Source organism: Cydia pomonella, chromosome 9, assembly GCF_033807575.1.
Source record: "Cydia pomonella isolate Wapato2018A chromosome 9, ilCydPomo1, whole genome shotgun sequence".
NCBI lineage: Eukaryota > Metazoa > Arthropoda > Insecta > Lepidoptera > Tortricidae > Cydia > Cydia pomonella.
In genome coordinates this window covers 21,573,007-21,595,650 of record NC_084711.1, presented here as the reverse complement: position 1 = coordinate 21,595,650, position 22,644 = coordinate 21,573,007, and the positions used below count along the sequence as shown (strand labels likewise).

At 36.8% G+C, this 22,644-nt stretch overlaps 2 protein-coding genes across 2 annotated transcripts in view; both read left to right on the top strand.

Annotated features, from left to right (window-relative positions):
* The window catches only part of LOC133520941 (uncharacterized), a 107,310-nt gene that overhangs the window by 28,750 nt on the left and 55,916 nt on the right, over nt 1-22,644 (top strand). The window lies entirely within an intron of this gene.
* On the top strand, nt 15,139-18,859 carry LOC133521660 (uncharacterized). The gene is made up of 2 exons (XM_061856747.1): nt 15,139-15,609; nt 15,697-18,859. The coding sequence occupies exon 2, from the start codon at nt 16,440-16,442 to the stop codon at nt 18,441-18,443; it is 2,004 nt and encodes a 667-aa protein (XP_061712731.1). The 5' UTR covers nt 15,139-15,609; nt 15,697-16,439; the 3' UTR covers nt 18,444-18,859.

Here is a 22,644-nt window from a genome sequence, read left to right as displayed (position 1 = left end):
CTCCCAGATATTAACTGTATTACCTTTATTTTATTAGTCACTAAACAGTTATTACGATTTTAGGTAATTACTCCTATCCTATGGTTAACTATCAGGTAAAATCTGCAAAGTAAAAATGTTATTAATAAAATATACATTTATTTGAATTTGTCGAAACTTATCCTCGTCCGAACTGTAAAACAATTTCAACTACTGTCAGAACATTTGTATGTAATAATAAGGCTAGAATTTCGCATATCAATATGTATATGAAAATATAATGCAACTACACAAGCAGTCAAATTAGAAACCTTGTTTTGCAACTTAAAATTGCATACACAATGAAAGCACACTTTGTATGGAGTTCATTTCAGTGACAACCCTACGTGTGCATATCGCACGTCTCGGATAATGCACCACGTAGCGTGCAACGTACAATCCTGCACGTTGTAGGTCGTACTGTGTCTTTGAACTTTTTCGCAATACCTAAGTGTCAAATAAAGAAACTCGTTTTACGAGAAGCATTCAAATTAATAACTTTGTTTTGCTACTCAAAATTGCATAGGGAGTGTTACTGCAATGTTCTGCCACCAGAGTGCAGTTCTAGCGCACATCCTAAAATATAGAGTAACTTGTACATACTACGCCTTAAACAGTTTTTCGACAGTAAAAATGTAACATTGATGCATCAAGATGGTTTGTTTACAGGGTACCACAAAACGCAAAAAATAAATTTCGAATATGCAAGAGTGGTTGATAGGCAGATAACGAAATTTCGATTTTCGTATTTCGCAGTAGACCCTCTGAATGTACTAGTGGCTCCCTCTACGCAGAGTTTTTCGACTTTGCGTAATATTTCCCATTGGGTGAAATAATGGGGCTAGCAATTTCATCATATACTCTATCCTTACACTGGATAGCAAAAAAATGTCAACGAAAATATAATACTACGGCGGTCAAATTAAGAGATTTATATTGCGACTCAAAATTGCATACACTCCAGAACAATGAAATCACACTTTATGAGGATTAGAGTTCATTACAGTGACAACCCTACGTGTGCATAACACACGTCTCGGATAATGCACCACGTAGCGTGCACAGCACCGTACAATCCTGCACGTTGCAGGTCGTACTGTGTCTTTGTACTTTTTCGCAATACCTAAGTGTCAAATCAAGAAATTCGTTTTATGTAAAGCATTCAAATTAACAACTTTTTGTGAAATAACAGGGCTAGCAATTTCTTCATATACTCGTATCCTACAATGAAACCACTGTACACAAATTAGGCCACGCAACGAATGCTCAAAAAAGTTACAGGGAAATTCTTGGAACACAATTTTAGACTCCGTAACTTTGTTTGGACTAGTTAGGAGGTGAACATATCAAAAGTCTCCGGCCGTAGCCCTTGTTCCGGGGGGAGAGGGGAGTTCGAAGGCCCCATTTTTCACAAAGATTGTGTTCCAAGCATTTCCCTTCTTGTTGATTGGCCTAAACAGTCAAATTAAGAAATTTATTCTGCGACTCAAAATTGCATACACTCCAGAACAATGAAATCACACTTTGTACATTGTATTCATTCCAGTGACAACCCTGCGTGTGCATATCGCACGTCTCGGATAATGCACCACGTACCGTGCACCGTACAATTCGTACAATGTAGCTGATCGTATTGTGTCTGTGAACTTTTTCGCAATACCTACATAAGCAAATTTCGTTATGAATGTTGCAATTTATTAAAAACCGACCACGTGCGAGTCGGACTCGCGCACTAAGGGTTCCGTGCCATTATCTATAAAAACGGCAAAAAAATCACGTTTGTTGCAAGGGAGCCCTCTTAAATATTTATTTAATTTTGTTTTTTAATATTTGATGTTATAGCGTCAACAAAAATACATCATCTGTGAAAATTTCAACTGTCTAAATATCACGGTTCATGATATACAGCCTGGTGACAGACGGACAGACAGACGGATGGACAGCGGAGTCTTAGTAATAGGGTCCCGTTTTACCCTTTGGGTACGGAACCCTAAAAATCAGGGTTGGCAATAATACGTTCCCTGAATTCGCCTTTAGTTCATAACTTCGCCTTAATCATAGGTAATTCCACTATATACACCATGAAATTCAACCGGTGATCAGGAACCAATATTTCTAATTCAGTCATCGATGGCGATCACATTTTACTATGGAACCAATCCCGTAATCACCAAACAATAAGCTGTTTCATTAATTTCGGCTGGTCTAATGTTGACGTTATGTTGAGAGTCAATTTTTATCGCATTTCGGGGTTGCTCCAATAGTTAAAGGCGATCGCCCTCGATGACTGAATTAGAAAACTTGTTTCCTGATCACCGGTTAAATTTCATGGTGTAAATTAATGTGGATTGTACCTAAGATGGTACTGCACATTTCAAAAGATGTTAATTTTATTCATTATAAAGGATGACTCACGCTACACAGTGCCAGGACCGGGCCGGGGCGGACCGGAGCGAGCCGTCACACGGACTTTCAGGAGCGCCACCGTCGCCGGACCGTTCCGGGGCCGGGGCGACCGGGCCATCATCTCTATATTATAGTATCTCTATGCGTTGACACTATCGTTGAGTCTCCGAGCGCGAGACAGGCCGGGCCGGGCTGTCCGAGCTCACCGAGCCGTCCAAATAACGGACTGTTCATGACAAATGTCACAAATGTCAATCATATTGAAAAAATTGGTTCGATGGGAAGCAAGTCGATATATAAATAAATAATAAAATCAAAATATTGGCCCTGGCTGCCATAATAGCTGATGAAGAGAATACTGCATACTCTGGGCAATTGTGCATTTGGACATTTCGCGGACACTTTCGGAAAAAGGAGAATTACACAACATTATGTGAAGCGCTTTATTTCCACATGACCCGAGACTCTTTCGAAGCCACCGTGTTCTCTGCTTAAGGTAATGGAAATACAATGCGTGTATATTGTCTCAAATAATCATGTGCCGAAGCATATTAAACTATTAAAAGGAAAAGGGATGACCGGTTCTCCATACAAACATAGTCCCCATTTTCCTCTCTGGATATTGATATTCCCTTCGTTCTACATCCAATTTTGTAATAGTACATTACGATACAAGTGCGAAAAATAGGAAATTCGAAACAAGTGGCGATAAATTAAAACACGACCGAAGGGAGTGTTTTAAATCGACACGAGTTGCGAATTACTTATTCGCACATGTATCGTACAACGTTTTACAGTACATGGCTCTTTAAATGTTCGACACAGTAACGTAATATGCTAATTTTCGCACTAGTGCGGTAAAGTAGCAACATATGTACTGTAAAAATATTATCCGTAATGGGGACTACGTTTGTATGGAAAAGCGGTCTCGTTTTAAGGTAGGTAACTAGGCAGATTACTTAGAGATTGACTCATCACAAGCTGCCCTAAGTGCTTCTTAGCGAGTAGACAGGCCTATTGTTTTTCAGTATTATTTTCTTCTATTGAGGTGTGCATTTGTGTTGTATTGCAAAAATATATCCGTTGGGGTTCAGTGATACCCGATAGATATTAACCCTGAATCACAAATGATCATTTTGCTTAAGAGGAATTCCTAGTTGCGATTTTTCCATACAAACGCTCTCGACTGATTCCTCCCTGGATGTTTAACCTAGAGCAGTGATTTTTTCAAATAAGATCAATATCATCAATATCTGTGCCGCTATGTTTTGCTTTTTTGGATTATTTTATTTTGAAGAAAGATACAGCGCCTCGAAAATCGCAAAAACGGCTAAATTGAATTGGCTGTAAAAAAAGGCACAGTATACAAATATGACAAAAAATATCCAAAAAATCAAAACATAGCGGCATTGATTATTTCTTCCTCTTGCAATTTCCAAAATTTCATAATGATTAGTTGCGTTTTGGAGGAGGAAACAGTCGAGAGCGAAACCTCGATTTTTGAGTTTTTTGCGAGTGAATTTCGGTCCGAGCTGCAGTTGTCCTTATCGCACGAATTGGAGGCGGAGACAGTTTCTAAATATACGTACACAGAAGGAATAGTGATGGGCATAACATCCTTATTAGGGATTGCAGAACCGGTACTGTTTTAAAGAACCGGGATTTCCCGGTACTTTCGGAACTGGTCTAATTATTTCATTATTTTAAATAAAACGACAGCATTTTGCGATTAGACCACCTTTCGTATTATAATTTAATAATCACATTTTCTTTTATTACGTAGTAGGCAATTTTTTTTAGAAATATAGTATTTTACATTGCTCACACTTGTGCGTCACAAGTAAAAGATAACTACTTTGATGTTTTTTTTTTTTTTATACCACGACGGTGGCAAACAAGCATACGGCCCGCCTGATGGTAAGCAGTCACCGCAGCCTATGGACGCCTGCAACACCAGAGGCATTACATGCGCGTTGCCGACCCTTTAAAAACCTGTACACTCCTTTTTTGAAGAACCCCATACTGTAGCCCCTCGGGAAAACCTCGGCAGGAAGCTCATTCCACAGCCGAAGCGTTCGCGGGAGGAAATTCCTCTTAAACCGCACAGTACGCGACCATTTAGGTTCTAGGGTGTGAGGATGAACACCCTGCCGACGGCGAGCGGTGCGGTGATAGAAAGCGGCCGTTGGCATCATCTCAAACAATTCTTCAGAGCACAGCCCATTGTACAAGCGGTAGAACACACACAAGGAGGCAAAGTCTCTCCTTAGACTTAAAGGTTCAATACCGCTTGTGAGTTTGGGATCGTCGACGATTCGTACAGCGCGCCTTTGGACTGAGTCGAATGGTCCAAGCTGGCATGCAGGTGCTCCTGCCCAAAGGTGACAGCAATACTCCATATGGGGTCTGACTTGCGATTTATAAAGCAGCAGTCTTTGCCCCGGAGTAAAGTATCGCCTCGCTTTATTGAGCACACCCAGTTTTTTGGATGCCAGCGCAGCCTTTCCTTCCAGGTGGCTACGGAATTGGCCACGGAAATGTTTGCCACTAGATAGCAAATTTAATGAAATTACATTGACGAGGGGATTTATATATAAGTATCGCAGTCGTATTGTATAATCCGCCGTATTACATTACGGCTAGCCGATATCAAAATAAGGGCCATTTTGAAATGCGGCGGTTCAACGATTAAGGTATGTTGGGTAAATACCGGATGCGGGTGAAGAACGTAGGACATTCATTTCCCCCTAATTTGGCTTTATTTTTTAATGTTGACAACATTGTGTAAGACGCCATTTCATTGCGCCTCGACTGTCAGTGTCCCCGCGTCGCTCAGGGAGTCGGGCTTGTGCTATGTGCAATCACAGAGAGCAAGGTAAATTTCGCGAATTCTTCCTTCTATCCGATCTTCGCTCTGTAATTTATTTTGCGTATTGTGATGAAACTGTGTTTGTTTTTGTAATTGTGTTAACAGACCTAGCACTGCTGTAGACCGAGAGACCAGAAACAATCAGATCTTTACCTATTTAAAAAACAGCAGTGATTATCAAACTTTAAATTTTCTTCAATTTACCTACTGACCTTAATTATCACATTTATTGTTTTCTTGATCACACTTTCGTACCATTATTTTTATCCAGTACCACTACCAGCGCGACGGTTACTGACAATGTAATTTTTTTAATTTCCGCAACCCAAAGGTTGCCTTTTAGCGATAAGACCGCATGTTGTTTACCTGTGCTTATGTGTATGTTTTCTTTTGTATTGTTTTCTTTTATTGAGGTGTGCAATAAAGAGTATTTATATTGTATAGGGATGATGATACATGTTGAAATTTATAACAAAATCGAGTAAAATAGATAGCAAATGAGCAATTTTTCGCAATAAAGTACCTACACATACGGATGCATATGTAGATGTGCACGCATACATACATTGCTAGTTTCGGATACAAAATAGAGATAGGGCTTCGAAATTAGTTTCCTTAAAATGCTTCAAGAGGGCTCTCTTTTCCTATATATTTAATTATTTACTTTACTCTTTACATACGATCCTTACATTTTATCAAAAAAAAAAAAGATTGTATATCAACTATATATTGCAAAATTAAACCAACAAAATCGCAATTTTAATTATTTTCCATACTTCAAGATGGGCTCTCAGTGACCTTGACCTTTTTAAAGAACTACTTAGTCTTTTTGATTTCTAAGTTTGATTCTTATTTTTTTGGCGACCTTCATTAAAAATGACTGGGCACGATTATTTTTTATTTTGATTTTTGTCCCTCCTACTTAAGTACTTAATATCTTCCAGTACATTCCATTCAATAAACAATACATTTACACTTTCCCTAAACCTGTACAGTTCACGAAATCTTAAATTGTCAAAACTTCGCAACGTATCTATTATTTTAGTGGTTTTTTTCTATTACTTCGGGTAAACCTTACAATAAGTAGTTTCTTAGCACATTGTTTACTTATCAAATTGCCTTATGACATAGGTATCAAAGTTTGAGAGCCACAATTTTACCAATTTTTGTATCAGGGTTAAGATCGGATACAAAAGGGTAGACACCGGACCTATTTCTTTGTGATACCTTATTCTCTTTCCATTAGAAGCAACTTTTTTTCACCATCCAATGTTCTCCCTTGATGGCAAAACACTCGTTACCCTAAAAAAAAGTATGTCTCATCTTTACACAGGTACAAAGCTAAAACCGTTCTATATTGAAGATTACCAAAATTCAGGCCGAATCTACGGTTATTATTTAACGATTCGCTACGTACTTCAAGAATCTTTCACGTGGTGAGATCTCGAAAAAACATTTTTTCACGAGTTCTCTCAATTGGTCCCAAAATTGTCCGGCATTATCCCAACATACTTTACCCAGATTGTCATTGCGATACGTTCTTCAATAAGGCGGCCCAAGTTTAGCCCCATCGTACTACAAGTTAAATAGATTGTAGTTTAACCATAGGTATATTTATACCTACTTACAAAATTTCACAACACACCATGATCACTCCCAACTTACTGATACGGATAGGTACAGTCAAGTGTAAAAATATGGGTGTACACATCTTACTCAAAAATATGTCCCATAGCATTTAGTGTAATAAGAGCGTAGTACCATATTTATGAGACGATTCTTTCGATACATATTTTTGCACTTGACTGTACAACGACAACCGAAGCTGAGACATCATTATTTTTTGCAGTTTTTACCTATATGGTAATTAATATCAATCAATCAATCAATCATTTATTATTTCGTCATCATAGGTGTAAAATACATTTAGTACAGGTGATAGGGTGTTTGGTATTAGGGTGTAATAGATACAGTATAATATAAAAATGAAAAACAATATTACGTGGTAACAACAAAAACAACTTGCGTCGGGCAGCGCAGAATAAATTCCGTCTGGCTCGCGGGCGATGTCGACGGAACGGCGCGCAATGAGCGAGCGCACGAGTCTCGCGTCTGTGTGCGCGCACTCACACTTAGATAGCTCCGGCTCCCGCCCACCGCAGCGCGACAGAAACATAGCTTCAAAAATTCGAGATTTGAAAAGTTGCTCAGCTAGGAATTGCTCTTAATGCCGCGTTTTTGCATTATTTTCTCCCATCAATCCTATCATAGACTTGTTCCGTTTCAGGAATGCATGAAAAACTTAAGTTTAAAAGAGAAGATATTTAAAATGGCTGTAGGAATACCACAACATTTTAAAGCATCGATATATATAAGATATTCAGCTATAGAGAAATACGCGTACACCACTAAGAATGTCGGTGGTGCGCTCTCAAAGTAAAAAAATAACCTTTAAGTTCGGTACACTAAGATAGAATTGTCTAACAAGTACAAATAATAAACTACTTACTGGCTTACTCACTTCTTGCGGAAAAGGAATTTTTGATCTATAATACGAGTGGGTTAGGTAGTTGAAATTTACAGTGTGCATTTTATGGTTCCGTAGCCAAAATGGCAAAAACCCTTATAGTTTCGTCATGTCCATCTGTCTGTCTATCTGTCTGTCCATATGTCACAGCTATTTTACTCAAAAACTATAAGATAACCAAAAGAGAAAAGTGGAAAGTAGGTATTTTTTATACTACGTTGGTGGCCGGCCTGATGGTAAGCTACTACTTAGTTTAGAAGTTCAAATGTACAAAAATATAATTTTTAGGCACGCCATACATGTAACTAAAAGTGAAAAGGTTATTCAAGTAAAAGAGTATTAAATTTAAGATTTTTTTTAAGTAAGTGAGATGGCAAAGGAGTCTTGCGTAGCCCGTCATGCTAGCCCGAAATGATATGAACGCTCTGACGTCGGGCTACAGCGGCGGCCTCATATATTGAGAAAGTCGGGCGTAGCCCTTGTGCTATGCGTGCTCTAAGGCCGAGGGCCCCCTCATAACAAATGAATCGGGGGTAGCCTTACGTACCTAAGTAGCTTCCTCATACTAAAAAGTCGTGCAGAAGAAGATAACAATATAATTTTTTCAATATGTCAATTCCAGATTTTCTGTGTTTCTTAAATGTATAGTAACATGGCAGCAGTTTTCATCTTTAGGGTTCCGTACCCAAACGGGACCCTATTACTAAGACTCCGCTGTCCGTCCGTCCGTCCGTCCGTCCGTCTGTCACCAGGCTGTATCTCATGAACCGTGATAGACAGTTGAAATTTTCAAAGATGACGTATTTCTGTTGCCACTATAACAACATAGTATTGTGTTCCTGCCGGTGAGTAAGGTTGCCAGAGCTCAACGAGGGGAAGGAGGGTTGTTAGGCTCGGCAACGCGCATATAATTCCTCTGGAGTTGCAGGCGTACATAGGCTATGGAGACTGCTTACCATCAGGTGGGCCGTATGCTTGTTTGCCACCAACGTAGTATATAAAAAACCAAATACTAAAAAAATTACGGAATCACGTTGGGCGAGTCCGACTCGCCCTTGTCTGGTTTTTTATTTATTCGTAAGCTTGCATTAATTGCCATGGCACTTTAGGCTTAGCTTGTAAGTACAGTCGAGGAAGTTGATTATTTAGCAGTTAACGTGTCACGTTACAATGGACAGCTCTTACCATAAGTATGTACAGCCAAATTTACTTGAACCGCAAGTTGCTAAAGAATCAATTTCCGCGACCGTACTAATAGGATATTCTTTGCTAATAGGTCTAATAAATAATATGTTGCGGACTCTTTTCTTAAACCTTTTTACTTGTATACTTTTTACGACATTTGACGCTGTCATGTTATTCAAATAGTAAAATAAATCTGACAAGAGAGAAAATTGTGATCTTATTTACAGAAAGATACTTAATGTATGAAAAAATAAGCAAAAATAAGAATGAATGTTTTGTGAGTGTGAAACAATTTTATTTTCTTTGACAAATAGAGCACTGCATTGCATTAACGATTATTATTATTTTAATTTGTATGTCTTTCCCATCACGGAACAATGGTATTCCGGACCTTTGAGAAGCGTGCGCCGAGCCCTAACCTAACGTAGAGGCCCTTTTGACACGTTCATGAAATGTAAGATGTACACCGAGCTGATGCTGCCCTTGCCCATGTCATAGGACGCACGCAGAGGCAGGCCCGACAGGGTGTAAGGACTATTGAGAGTTGTTGGAATCTAAAATAAACTAGGTTATTGTGTGAAAGCGATGGGCTAAACACTGAGCTATGGGATAAAAAACCAGACGCCTGCCTAATAAAACGGTATACAATTTTATTTCCGGCAGACGACACAAAAAGCGACATCTGGGATGGCTCAAGAGTAACACTGGTGTGAGCGGCTCAGGGGTATCGAGAGGCGTGCACCGCTTTCAACCCAGTGGCTGTAACAGACACTGTGCCAACTCGCGTCTTGCACTTCCACCCTTGGAACTTATAGCTCTAACGACTCCACCCTGGCCGGCCGGCCAAGGCAACCCAGAAGCAGATAATCCTGTCCCACCCACCCTCCTTCGAATGACAGAACTCCCTAGGAACACTCGGGTACGTGAGATCGTTACTCCCCAACTGCATGCCACAAGCTGCCCGAAGTTGACTGATTGCACTGGTAAAATCAGCGGGCCATAGATTATTAGTTTGCAGTTCCTAAAAGCCATTGCTGAAAGGATGTGTAGCTGTCATATACAAAAACAATGGGTAGACAGTCTCAAAGGGTATGTCTTATGATAAATAGTTTCATGCCGCAGTAAAATAATGTGATTTGTAGTATTTAGTTTTAAAATATATTTTTATAATGTGTATGCTAATCTTAAGGTATTTATCTATGGGCCGCTAGTTGCCTGAAATAAATTATGATAGATAGACGGATAGATGGGGTGTTCTAAGAGAAAGTCGCTTTGAAAATGATTTTGTCTTGTATGGCAGCTTCCTCAATCAACTGCGTAAAGCTCGAGAAAATACTGCCAAAAGGCTAGGCTAGATAATAAGTTTTTATAAAAGAAACATGTCTTTATGGGACCCATAACATTGAAGCAATACAAAAGTTAGAAATGAGAGTCAAATCTGACAATCGTTATCTACGCACGAAACGCCCCTTATTAAATGATACTTGATCGTGACGTCATGATTAAGTTTAATGCGTTTTATTTGCATTGCATTTACAAAAAGAGGAGCTTTCGAGTTTCGAGGATTATGTTTTTAAAATACGTGTAATATACACGTATTTTAAACGTAGGTTTGTTTGTATTGATTTTTTGATTCTAGAAATAATAGTTGTATAACCTTAATATGTATGTAGGTATGTACTAAGTACATAAAAGGTACCGAAATAGGTCAGAAGAGCAGTAAATTCAATATTACTATACAGTATATCCAAAAAGAGCGCTATGATAAGTAAAAGTTCCTTTTTAGGGTTCAGTACCCAAAGGGTAAAACGGGAGCCTATTACTAAGACTCCGCTGTCAGTACGTCTATCCGTCTGTCACCAGGCTGTATCTCGTAAACCGTAATAGTTAGTTGATATTTTCACAGATGATGTATTACTGTTGCCGCAATAACAACAAATACTAAAAACTACGGTACCCTAGATGGGCGAGTCCGGCTCGCATTTGTCTGGTATTAGGTATTTAAATATAGGAGGCAAATGAGGAAAGCCCATGAACACAGGTCGTACCTATCATAGGATAAGTAGATATATATGTACAAAGAAACAGCGGTATGTTAAGTAGATTTTTTTTATATAGTAGGCAAACGAGCAGAGCCCATGAACAGAGGTCATACTCTTATCATAGAATTGGTAGATATGTACAAAGAAACAGCGCTATGTTAAGTAGAATCGATTTTTTTTAAGTAGGAGCTAAACGAGCAGAACTCATGAACAGAGTTCGTATCATAAGATTTGTAGATATGTACATAGAAATGGCGCTATGTTAAGTAGAAGTATTTTTTTAAATATAGGAGGCAAATGAGCAGAGCCCATGAACAGAGGTTGTATCATAGGATAAGTAGATATGTACAAAGAAATGGCACTATGTTAAGTAGAATTTTTTTTTTTTAATATAGGAGGCAAACGAGCAGAGCCCACGAACAGAGCTCGTATCAGAAGATTTATAGAGATGTACAAAGGAATGGCGTTATGTTAAGTAGAAGTATTTTTTTTTAATATAGGAGGCAAACGAGCAGAACCCATGAACAGAGCTCATATCATAAGATTTGTAGAGATGTACAAAGGAATGGCGTTATGTTAAGTAGAAGTATTTTTTTAAATACAGGAGGCAAACGAGCAGAGCCCATGAACAGAGGTCGTATCATAAGATTTGTAGATATGTACATAGAAATGGCGCTATGTTAAGTAGAAGTATTTTTTTTTTATATAGTAGGCAAATGAGCAGAGCCCATGAACAGAGGTCGTATCATAAGATTTGTAGATATGTACATAGAAATGGCGCTATGTTAAGGAGAAGTATTTTTTTAAATATAGGAGGCAAATGAGCAGAGCCCATGAACAGAGGTTGTATCATAGGATAAGTAGATATGTATAAAGAAATGGCACTATGTTAAGTAGAATTTTTTTTTTTAATATAGGAGGCAAACGAGCAGAGCCCACGAACAGAGCTCGTATCAGAAGATTTATAGAGATGTACAAAGGAATGGCGTTATGTTAAGTAGAAGTATTTTTTTAAATACAGGAGGCAAACGAGCAGAACCCATGAACAGAGCTCATATCATAAAATTTGTAGAGATGTACAAAGGAATGTATGACCTATTATTCACCTCGTAAATTATTTGCAGGTGACTAAATAAACACCCTGTATATATTTGTTGTTGTATCAACCAATCAAGCATTTACATTAAAAAAGTGAGTGACATTTAATTAAGTGGAACTGCTGATGAAGACCAGACGGAACACCTAACTACGCGTATTTCACGTTTGGCGATATCTTCTTCGTTGAGATTGTTCTGCAAGTTATTTTTTAAGCTTCATTTTAGTCAAGATCTATTTCTGATAATGGATCCCAGGAATAATGGATGAAACTCTTCAAATATTTTACATATAGTATATTTTTATATTTGCATTTAAACAGTGCTATTTGGTGAAACGTGTTCATGAAGATTTGAATATAACTTCTCCTTGACAAGTATTTTACGAGTTAGGGCTTAGGTATATTATATGGGCTTACCTATGGGCTATTGTTTTTCATTCAATAGTTTACATATGTGAAAGAGAAAGTATAACAATATGCTTGTTAGACTAAAATAGCTTTAGTTTTGTTAATTTCAAAAACTTAGTAGGTGATAATTATAACATAGGTATAGAATCTTCAAAAATAAAACAGTAGATACAAAGCAGGTGTTATTGGCCCGTCTTTATATATAGAAAATCGATGGCATGATTCCTAGAACAGATCTTCGTATGTGTTATAGTTTCAAACTTTCCCATACTGAACGATCTAAATAGGCCACCATGTATACCCTACGGAACATTTTATTTCGTTGGATGAATTTAGGGTGTAGGGGAGAAACTACCCAATTATGAGCTACTTACTGAAAACTATCATTAATAGACAATTGTAAGGATATTTAACATTGCCAAAATAAGGTTAAAGGTGCCCTCTAGTAGTACTTAGTCGATATTGTGATACAATGAATGGTATTATAAACATTTTTCTTTTTTCATATACTATGGACATTCCTCGATGGCAACAAGCTGCAACTGGAAAGCGATGATCACACGGCAAATAAAATCGTGAAGACTGTAGCAGCCACGTCTAAGGAGGATGAATGTATCCACATTCAATATTTTTTATTTATTGTTTGTTTGATATGTAAAAATGCACGTCAATAAGGTGGCAAACTATTATTAACAGAGACCGGAATTATTGTGGCATTCTTGAACTGTCATAGAGAGTTCTCATTTATCGACTTCGGGTACACATATATCGATACAACGTAGAACACAAAATATTAAAAAGTTATAAAGTTAATGGATATTTGACTGTAAAAGAAGTAACTGCTTTTTTGCATTTCTTTTTACTTATTAAAAAATAGCTCTATAGTTAGGGAGTACAAGTCCAGTAAGGGTTGCTAGATAGCATCTCTCCAGCAACTCTTACTGAGTTTCAACATAATTATATTTTCAAGAAATGAGAGGGGTAAAAAATTATAACTAACCATATTATTCTCAAAATGTTGGATTGTTTTAAGCATGACATCAGTGGAATACATTTTGAGCGCTGGGATTCGGTGGTTAACAGTCATAGTCGGTCTTTCGCATGTATTGCCGTTATTCTTTAAAAACGGATGGGAAAGTTACTTACATTTTATTCACAAGAAATGCAAAGTAATTTAATAATTCAAATTTTGAAATATTTTATCACCTAGGAATGTAAAATTAACGACGACGACTACTTGTGATGATTTTGAAGTTTAAATATTTTTTGGCGTTGGTGTGGTAATTATACATTAATTCATAACGAGTTCAATTATTCACAACCAGTGGCAGTAAATTAAAACACGATCGAAAGGAGTGTTTTAAATCGAAACGAGTTGCCAATTATCTATTCGCACATATACAACGTTTTACAGTACATATGGCACTTTAAATTTTCGACATAGGCGCGTAAAGTGCTAATTAACGCCCTAGTGCGGTAAAGTAGTACCATATGTACTATAAAAATGTTGTGTTTCAGTCGTTAGAAAAAATTGTTTAACCCTCGTGTCTTCAAACCCCCGAAACGCTCAAGATTTCCACTTCTCTAAAATACATAACTGTTTTAGCCAAAAATATTAACTGTTGAACTATATTGAAGGCCCGGTTCACATTGAGTGGCTGCACCACTGTGCACATACAAAGTTTATTCTAACTGTAACTTTTTTGACCACATTATTTTCAATATTTCTCGATTTTTAGCGAAGTAAAATTTTTTTGATGTCATGTACTAAATAATACAAAAAAGGTACTAAAACTGGGAGTAAGCGTCAGGATGTCAGGACCATGATAGCTATTTATATCGTTATAAATAGCTATCATGGTCCTGACATCCTGACACTTACGATACTACAATACAGTAAGGGCTATAACCGCGAACCACTTCATTAGTTCATCTATTCGCCTCTCTATCACTGCGCGATCTTTCTTTGTGCGAAAGAGAGGCACATAGGCTTCCCCTTCCCCCTGACGAAATTATGCGTTCCACGTCTTAATCATTAATTTAAGAACAATAAAACATACGAAGAGTATTATTGTATTATTTCAGTAGTTACAGTAATAATAGGCATAAAATAGGGAATATTACGCAAAACTCTGCGTAGAGGGCGTTACTAACGCACACGGGGCCTACCGCGAAATGGAAAATCTAAATTGTGGTTTCTGCCTCCATCATTCTTGCATATTCGATAGACAGAGAGGCAGATAGGTAACGAAATTTCGTTTCGCGTTAGACCATCTGTAACCAAAACGCCTTGATGCATCAATGCCATAGTGAAAACTTGTCAAAAAACTGTTTAAGGCATAGTATGCATAAGTTACTCTCAGGTTTATAATACATGCTAGTGCTGCTCTCTACAGCCTGAAAAAATGTATGGCCTATCTATTTCAGGAGAATGCATCGTACGCGAGCAGTTAGCAATAATATCGCCAACGACAGATTGCAAATGAAATATAGGCACCTTTATGAGTAATTCAACAACTGCACTGAAATATGATGTTCGTACTCTCTGCAGGCAGATTTACAGAAGATCAGTTGGACTCTAAATCAGAGTTGGACGTAATCGATTCCTTTTGGAATTAATTACACGATTACATTCCAGTAATCATGATTCCTCATTAATCGATTATTTGGGTAATCAAAATTAATGTAATACTGTACTTTGATTACGTCTGTCATCCATTCCTTTGGAATCGGTATTGTAATCCACTACTGTAATATTGATTCCTCGGTAATCAAGTACTTAAGTAATCTGAATTACTTTACTTCAATTCCAGGCTTATTACTTAATTGGCAAACCTTATTTTATAATTTTGTTAATGTCACTAAAATTGTTTTTGGTCTACATGTCATTCTAGCATTTCACTTTCACATTAAATTTTGGTGTTGAATCTTAAAAATTGGGTTAATATTTATAACACAATGACATGCATGATTGATGTGGAGGAATTTCGATGTTTTAAAATGGAACTTCAGGCAAAATTAGAAATAACCAAAATTCGTCAAGGAAATGCCAATTACGGTAAGATATAAAACAAATAATAGTTATTATTTTTAAAACCATAAAAAGGTCATGTTTATTTATGTTAGGTACCTGTTTATTTTACAGAGCCCAATTTATGCTGCTGTCTGCTAAATTTTCGTGAGAGGTGCCTGAAGGTGATGTTCAAACGAAAACACTTTTTAGATTTTGAAGATTGTTGGGAAGAAGTAATGGAGGTATTTCGAAAACACCAAGAAAAGGGCCTTCGTTACAATAAAGACCTAAGAGATGATAATTGCACATGTGTTACACAGCCATCACATTTAAGAAAACAACTATTGAAGATACCTCCACAAGTATTTGAAACATTTTGGTTTGAGGCTGTAAATAAAATTGAAAAATATGCAGACGATTTTAGTAAATAATGTTTTCCCGTCGTATTTTATGGAAATTATTCGTGCCTTGTCAACTATTTCAGGGAGAGTCCTAAAGCAAATTAAAATAGATAGGGTAAATTTTATTAATTTTCATCAATATACGATAGTAAAGTAAGTATAATTCATTACACCTGTACCTGTACTCGAACTTGAAGATTTTCCCGCAGTGAACGTGTTAAATAAACACTTCAGATACCAGATTATAATTCCCAAGGAAGTGTACAGAGTACAGATGTAGTGCATAATGTTTTTGAATCGTCTCTGCCGCTATAATTGTGTTATCAGACCTATTTAGATAACGTTGAAGAGGTCCTACTAAAATATTATAATATGCCTCACTGACAATGTCAATTGAACTTGACAAATGTAACTACACTTCAGCGGGTTTACAATCCAATAGTCCAATTTATAAATCCATCCCATAACTCCACTATGGATTTGGATTCACCAGCTGTCGGCGAAGAAACATCAGCCTCAAGTTCCGAATCTGAAATTTTATTTGATGGTACGTTTTTTTCCAAAATTACGTCTAAAACAACAAATTCGTCCACTGTGGCAGCGTGCGTGAAATGTTTACCATTAAACGTTGAAGTAAAAGGCTATAAAAAATGCTCTTCCAACTTCATTAAACACCTGAAGAGAAAACATGGACCTGACTGTGTTGAAGAATACAAATCATATTGCATACAGAAGAAAAGAAAAAAGCCGCAATCAACATCAGTTCAAAATCGTCAAGTGCTTAAAACTAGCAGCTCTTACTCTCAAGAAGAGTTTGATAGCGACGTAGTAAAATTTTTTTTACATTCGATGATACCACTCAGTTGTGTAGAAGATCCACATTTCATTCGAATCTTAAAGAGACTGCATGTCGACAGTTTGGGATTGACTATTATGAGTCGTACAACTTTGACCCGTCGTATAAATCAACATTATGATGATCAAGTTAAAGTAATTAAAGATTTAATGAGCAGGGTAAATTTTATCTGTGCAACTGCAGATATCTGGTCCAGCCGGAAAAGAAGTTTTTTAGGCCTGACGGCACATTGGATCGATCCTGATACTTTTCTAAGATCATCGAGGGCATTGGCATGTCGGAGATTCCCGGGAGTGCATAATTATGAACGCATAACTAATCTACTAAGAGACATTTTACATGAATTTGACTTAGATTTGCCTAAGATTGTTGCTATTACTACAGATAATGGTAGCAATTTTGTTAAGGCTTTTAAAGAATTCGGAGTTCACCCAGGTAGCATAGAAACAAATGACAATTGTGAGACCGTTTCTAATGTCTCTAATGATGATATCGAAGAAGAGCCCTTGATGATTTCAGATTCAAATAAAGGTTGTATTGACTTTTTAAATGATCATGCACTGCTACCGTATCATATGCGATGCTGTTCCCATACTTTGAATCTGATAGCCACAACAGATTTAAAACATTTACTTACCACTGACACTGCTCTGTCCAACATTCATAAGAGTGTAATAGATAAATGTAATCGTCTTTGGAAAATGGCGAATCGTCCCAAAAGCTCTGAAATCATCCAAAATATATTGGGACATAATCTTAGTCGACCAGGCGAAACTCGTTGGAACAGTATGTATGATGCCCTAAAGCAAATTTTATCGATTAAAGAAAAAAACAGTGTTCTACATGAAGGGCTCGGTTTGGAAAATCCGCTGCGTAATACAGATTTCAATTATATAGAAGAATATCTGTCTTGTTTGAAACCCGTAGCAGCAGTACTGGATATTCTTCAAGGAGAAAATAATACCTATTACGGTTTATTGCTACCAACACTACTGATGCTTAAAAAAAAAGTACATGCCCTACAGCAAAACAATTATCAATATTGTAAACCAATTGCGGTTCAATTATTAAAACAAGTGCAGAGTCGTTTCGACGATTTATTGAAACTTACAGGACCTGCAGCAGAAAAAGCAATTATCGCCGCTCACAGCTATCCCAGGTTCAAGAACTCATGGTACCAATGCGTGGATTCCGAACATCACGCTAGGTTAAAAAATATGTTTTTGACGGCTGTATCGGAGGAATCTCAACATCATTCAAATATCGAGCCTGAGATATTTCAACATACACATGACTTTGATGACGCGTTTTACGATTTCAGTAATTCAAATAGTGACAGCAACACTAGCGGCGGCAGCGGCGGACACTCAATCAGAGCAGAATATTGTATATTAGGATATCTATCAGATACATCACGGTCATTAGATATCCTGAACAAATATCCTGAGATAAAAAAAGTTTTTCTGAAGTATAATACACCTCTGACCTCTTCAGCTCCCGTAGAACGACTGTTCTCTTATGCGACTATGACAAATACTCCAAAAAGCAACCGATTAACAGACGAGAACTTTGAGCGACGAGTTATATTAAAAGCCAACTTGAATAATGAAAAACATTCTTAAATCTAAGAAATAATTCACTTAGCTTTGTACCTGACCGATAATTCATATTGTCAATTGTGTCTGGACCCACCTCACTCTTTTGTAATGAAAGATATTGTACAGTCGAGTTCATAAATATATGAGTATTGCCAGGGCTTCACAAATAAATGTACATGGGAAAGTTCATCATTCATAATTATACTTTAGGAAAACCTTTTTTTTATGGAAAATGCTCATATATTTATGAACTCGACTGCAAGTACAGTCAAGGCGTTACCGTTGCCGTTACCCACTAAAGGGTTAAACGATAAATTTTAAAGCCGTACTTAATTTTAATTACGCATATTTAATTTAAAGCTTAAGTAATAGCGACAAGTTTATTTTAATTTTATTTAGTTGAGTACAATAAATAAAACTAATATTTATGATTGAAGAAACTATTTTTATTTCATACATGTTGTGTGATGGATGTGGAATCAGGAATATCTTGAGTTTCTTTGAGCAATCCTTTTTTTCTCGCCGAGATTTGTATAGTGTTTTCTCAAAAATTCGCATACTTAAGTAGAGTCCGAATTTAGGGTCCATTTTGAAATCTAAGATGGCGGCACGTTTTTAGGGTCACGCAAGTCAACCAGGAACCCTTAGGTCGGCCTTACACATTGTGAATCATAATTCATATTATGAGTTCAGAATGCACGGACGGAATTGCATAAAATATACCTATATTACCTATCCATTTTGTATACGAATTAGTCGAAAACGAGTATAATAAAGAATATTGCAAAAAAATTTGCTGCCATCTTGGATCTTAAAATTGACCCTAAATTCGGATGCCACGTATGCGAATCAGTCAACACGATATTTAATTGTATGTTTGAGAAAACTTCGTTTAAAAGACACTTAACATATAGAAGTAATCTGGAAGTAATCAAGTCAACAATTCCAGTAATTTGCAATCGACAATGATTCCCAATTATTAGTAATGGTAATATTTGTATAGATGATTACTGATTCCATAATATGTAATGGTAATTTACCGTTTCACTTGATTACATTACAAGTAATCTGACACCTAGTAGTAGATTACAAAGTAAAATCAAGTAATCGTGGAATCAGGAATCGATTACGATTTGCCCATCTCTGCTCTAAATTAAGTAAAAGAAATAGTTTCCCGTAATCTACAAATTTATTAACGAGATATTTCATTATATATAACTTCGTACGAAATGAAAAGTAATACGTGGGAATATGAGAAAAAATTAGTATATTTATATTAATTTATAGTAATCATCTGTATATATCCATTATGTATATTGTTATTTATAACCTACATGCTCATTAATGAATAATTTTTACAAGCAGTAACATTACTAGATATCTCATTTAATATAATCCGACTAAATTACATTTCCGCAACACCTCCGTATTTCACAAAATAAATCAAGACATTATGCAACTTATATAATTTTGACGTATATATCCGAGTCGCCCGTGTTGCGACCGTTGCGACTTTCATGTAGTAACACCTAACATGGAAAAGTAAATAATAAAGACTGAATCTTCACGGATACCGCGTTGTTCGGGAAATATATATAGGTCAAATAAATACTTAACTAAGTCGCTTGTAATAAACCTTGCGTAGATAGATAGATGTATAAATAGAATACTCTTTATTGGAACACCTCAGTAAAAAGATACAAAAGAAAATAAAAAAAAACAATTGATTAAATGTAGAGGCAGACAACAGGCGGCTACGTAACGACTTATATATACTTATAGTACGTTATTCTTTTGTTATATAATTTATTTCATTGTCAATAATATGATAATCCGACAATATGTACGAAACGGCAGTATTTAGTTCTTAAAGCTCTGCTTCTTCTGAACATTTTTTTATTCCACTTCATTTACTATTAAAATTGGTAACAAATTCTTAGGCAACTTGTCTGGCGCTATCAACTATCTCAAGTAAAATGTGGAGCCAGCGTGACTAAAATAAATATAAGTACTATTTTTTTATTGCTTTCCACAAAACCGGCAATATGTAGAATTGTGTAGCTTTATTTACAGAAATTTGGTTTCATATAGAGATTGACAGTCATTGTTAATTAACTTCTCTCTGCGCCGAGTAAAATATAACCCGACCAAGTAATGTATTGGCTATACCATCCATATTTAACAAACAAATTTATGACGTTTTGTAACCTTCTTATTTTGGCAAATATATACCGACACATCCGAGCATGCACATTGCGAAGGGTGGTATTCTGGTTTTTCATCTTGGTCCAATGTGTATTTGCGTCTGACATTTTGCTTAATGAGAGAGTGAGACGCAATGCACATTGGACAAAGATCTTAGACTAGTGGAATATCACCCGAAAGGAAGAATTGAGTCACCGGGTGGCCCGGAGGCTCCGGGAAGTCCGATTTTTGCTCATAGCATGACCGGCTAGTCTCCGGTCCGAGCCCGCACCGGGCCACTACAGAGCTCCGGTGATGACGTAATGCTTTCCATAGAAAACGAAGCGCCGGAAGCTCCGGCCCGGCCCTGCCCCTGTGTAGCGTGAGTCAACCTTAAAAAAGAGAAGTTACATTCATTATTGTTACTTATCCGCCTAACTGCATAGAAGTTTGTTGGCAGAAAACTTATTGTACCCTCCACCATTATTAAGTAAGATATTGTTTACTTACGTTATAGGGACCGTCTATTACTGGCCACCCTCCTATTACTGGCCACCTTATACTAAAATTGCTAAAATAATAATTCTATTTATTTATTTACACAATTCAAGTAAACTAAATAACTATCGTTCTGATCATTAACTTAGATTGTGTGATTTTTTTTTTCCTTGCTTTCCCCGCTTGTGTTTTGGCAGGAGGGATTTTGCCAATGACGACGTTTTAAGACGTACCACGCACGATAAGCATGTTCGGTATATGATAAATTTTGGTTTGGTAAAAGGATTTATGGTAGGTACCTAAAACAAAAAACATTTATTGTTATGGACATCGCATACAACACAGGACATGTACAGTTTATTAGAAAAAGAGCGGGAAAGGTAACAGTTTTGACAATTAGAAGGCATACCAACATAAGGAGAGATAAGAAATGGACAATAGACATAAGATGATTTTACTAGAAAATGTAGAGCCGTTAAAGTTTTATATTATTTTCTTGTATGTGTTTAAGAAGAATTCCAGTGATGGGAGGATCCATGAGAACTAGAAGCGTTTGAAAATTTGTGTGATTATTAAACAGAATCCCTTTTAGTATAAGGTAGTCAGTAATTGGAGGGTGGCTAGTAATAGACGGCTTACCCTAGCTACTATAATAACCAGGACAGCAGAAAATTTTCAAAATGAACTAGTTCCTAAATCCTCGCAACATACTGCCCACCACACAGGCTCCATCTAGTGTTCTTATTATCAACAATCAACGATAGCAACCACTAACAGCACTGACCAATGTTATACTTTATCTCGTGGCAGTAAGGTTCAAGATAGTTTAATTAACTGTATTGACGGTACCATTGCTATTAGTGTCGATTTAGGGAACCTTGTACCGAAGGCAGATCCACCTTCAGTTAAGGTGCCGTTCGGATACAGATTACAATTGCTTTAGCAGTACTGCAGCGCGATATTACTGCCGTAAAAACCGGGCAGTCGGCAGTAATGTAAATTCCGCTATCTAAACGTAGTCTGGAAGAGATCGCTTTTTAGCGATAAGGACGTCTGTTTTGCCTCTTTTTAATTTTCTTTATTCTTTGTATTGTTTTCGGTATTGGGGTGAGCACTAGAGAATATTTGTATTGTATTGTATTGTCACCGTAACCATAATGTTTGGAAAAACTATAATGATGATCGATCTGGCTTAGTGGGTAGTGACCCTACCTATGAAGCCCATGGTCCTGGGTTCGAATCCCGGTAAGCGCATTTATATTTATTTGTGTGATGAGCGCAGATATTTGTTCCTGAGTCATGGACGTTTTATATGTACATATTTAGGTATTTATACATTATATATATCGTTGTCTCAGTACCCACAACACAAACCTTCTTGAGCTTACTGTAGGGCTTAGTCAATTTGTGTAATAATGTCCCTATAATATTTAAAAAATATTTATATATTATTTATTTTATGAAAAATCTTTATTTTCAGGCAACTATTAGCCCATAGAGAAATACCTTAAAACTAGCATACGTTTTATACAATATATCTTAA

What these genes read in the sequence shown, in the direction of transcription:
- LOC133521660 (XM_061856747.1), top strand. Translation starts at nt 16,440, where the DNA reads ATGGATTTGGATTCACCAGCTGTCGGCGAAGAAACATCAGCCTCAAGT.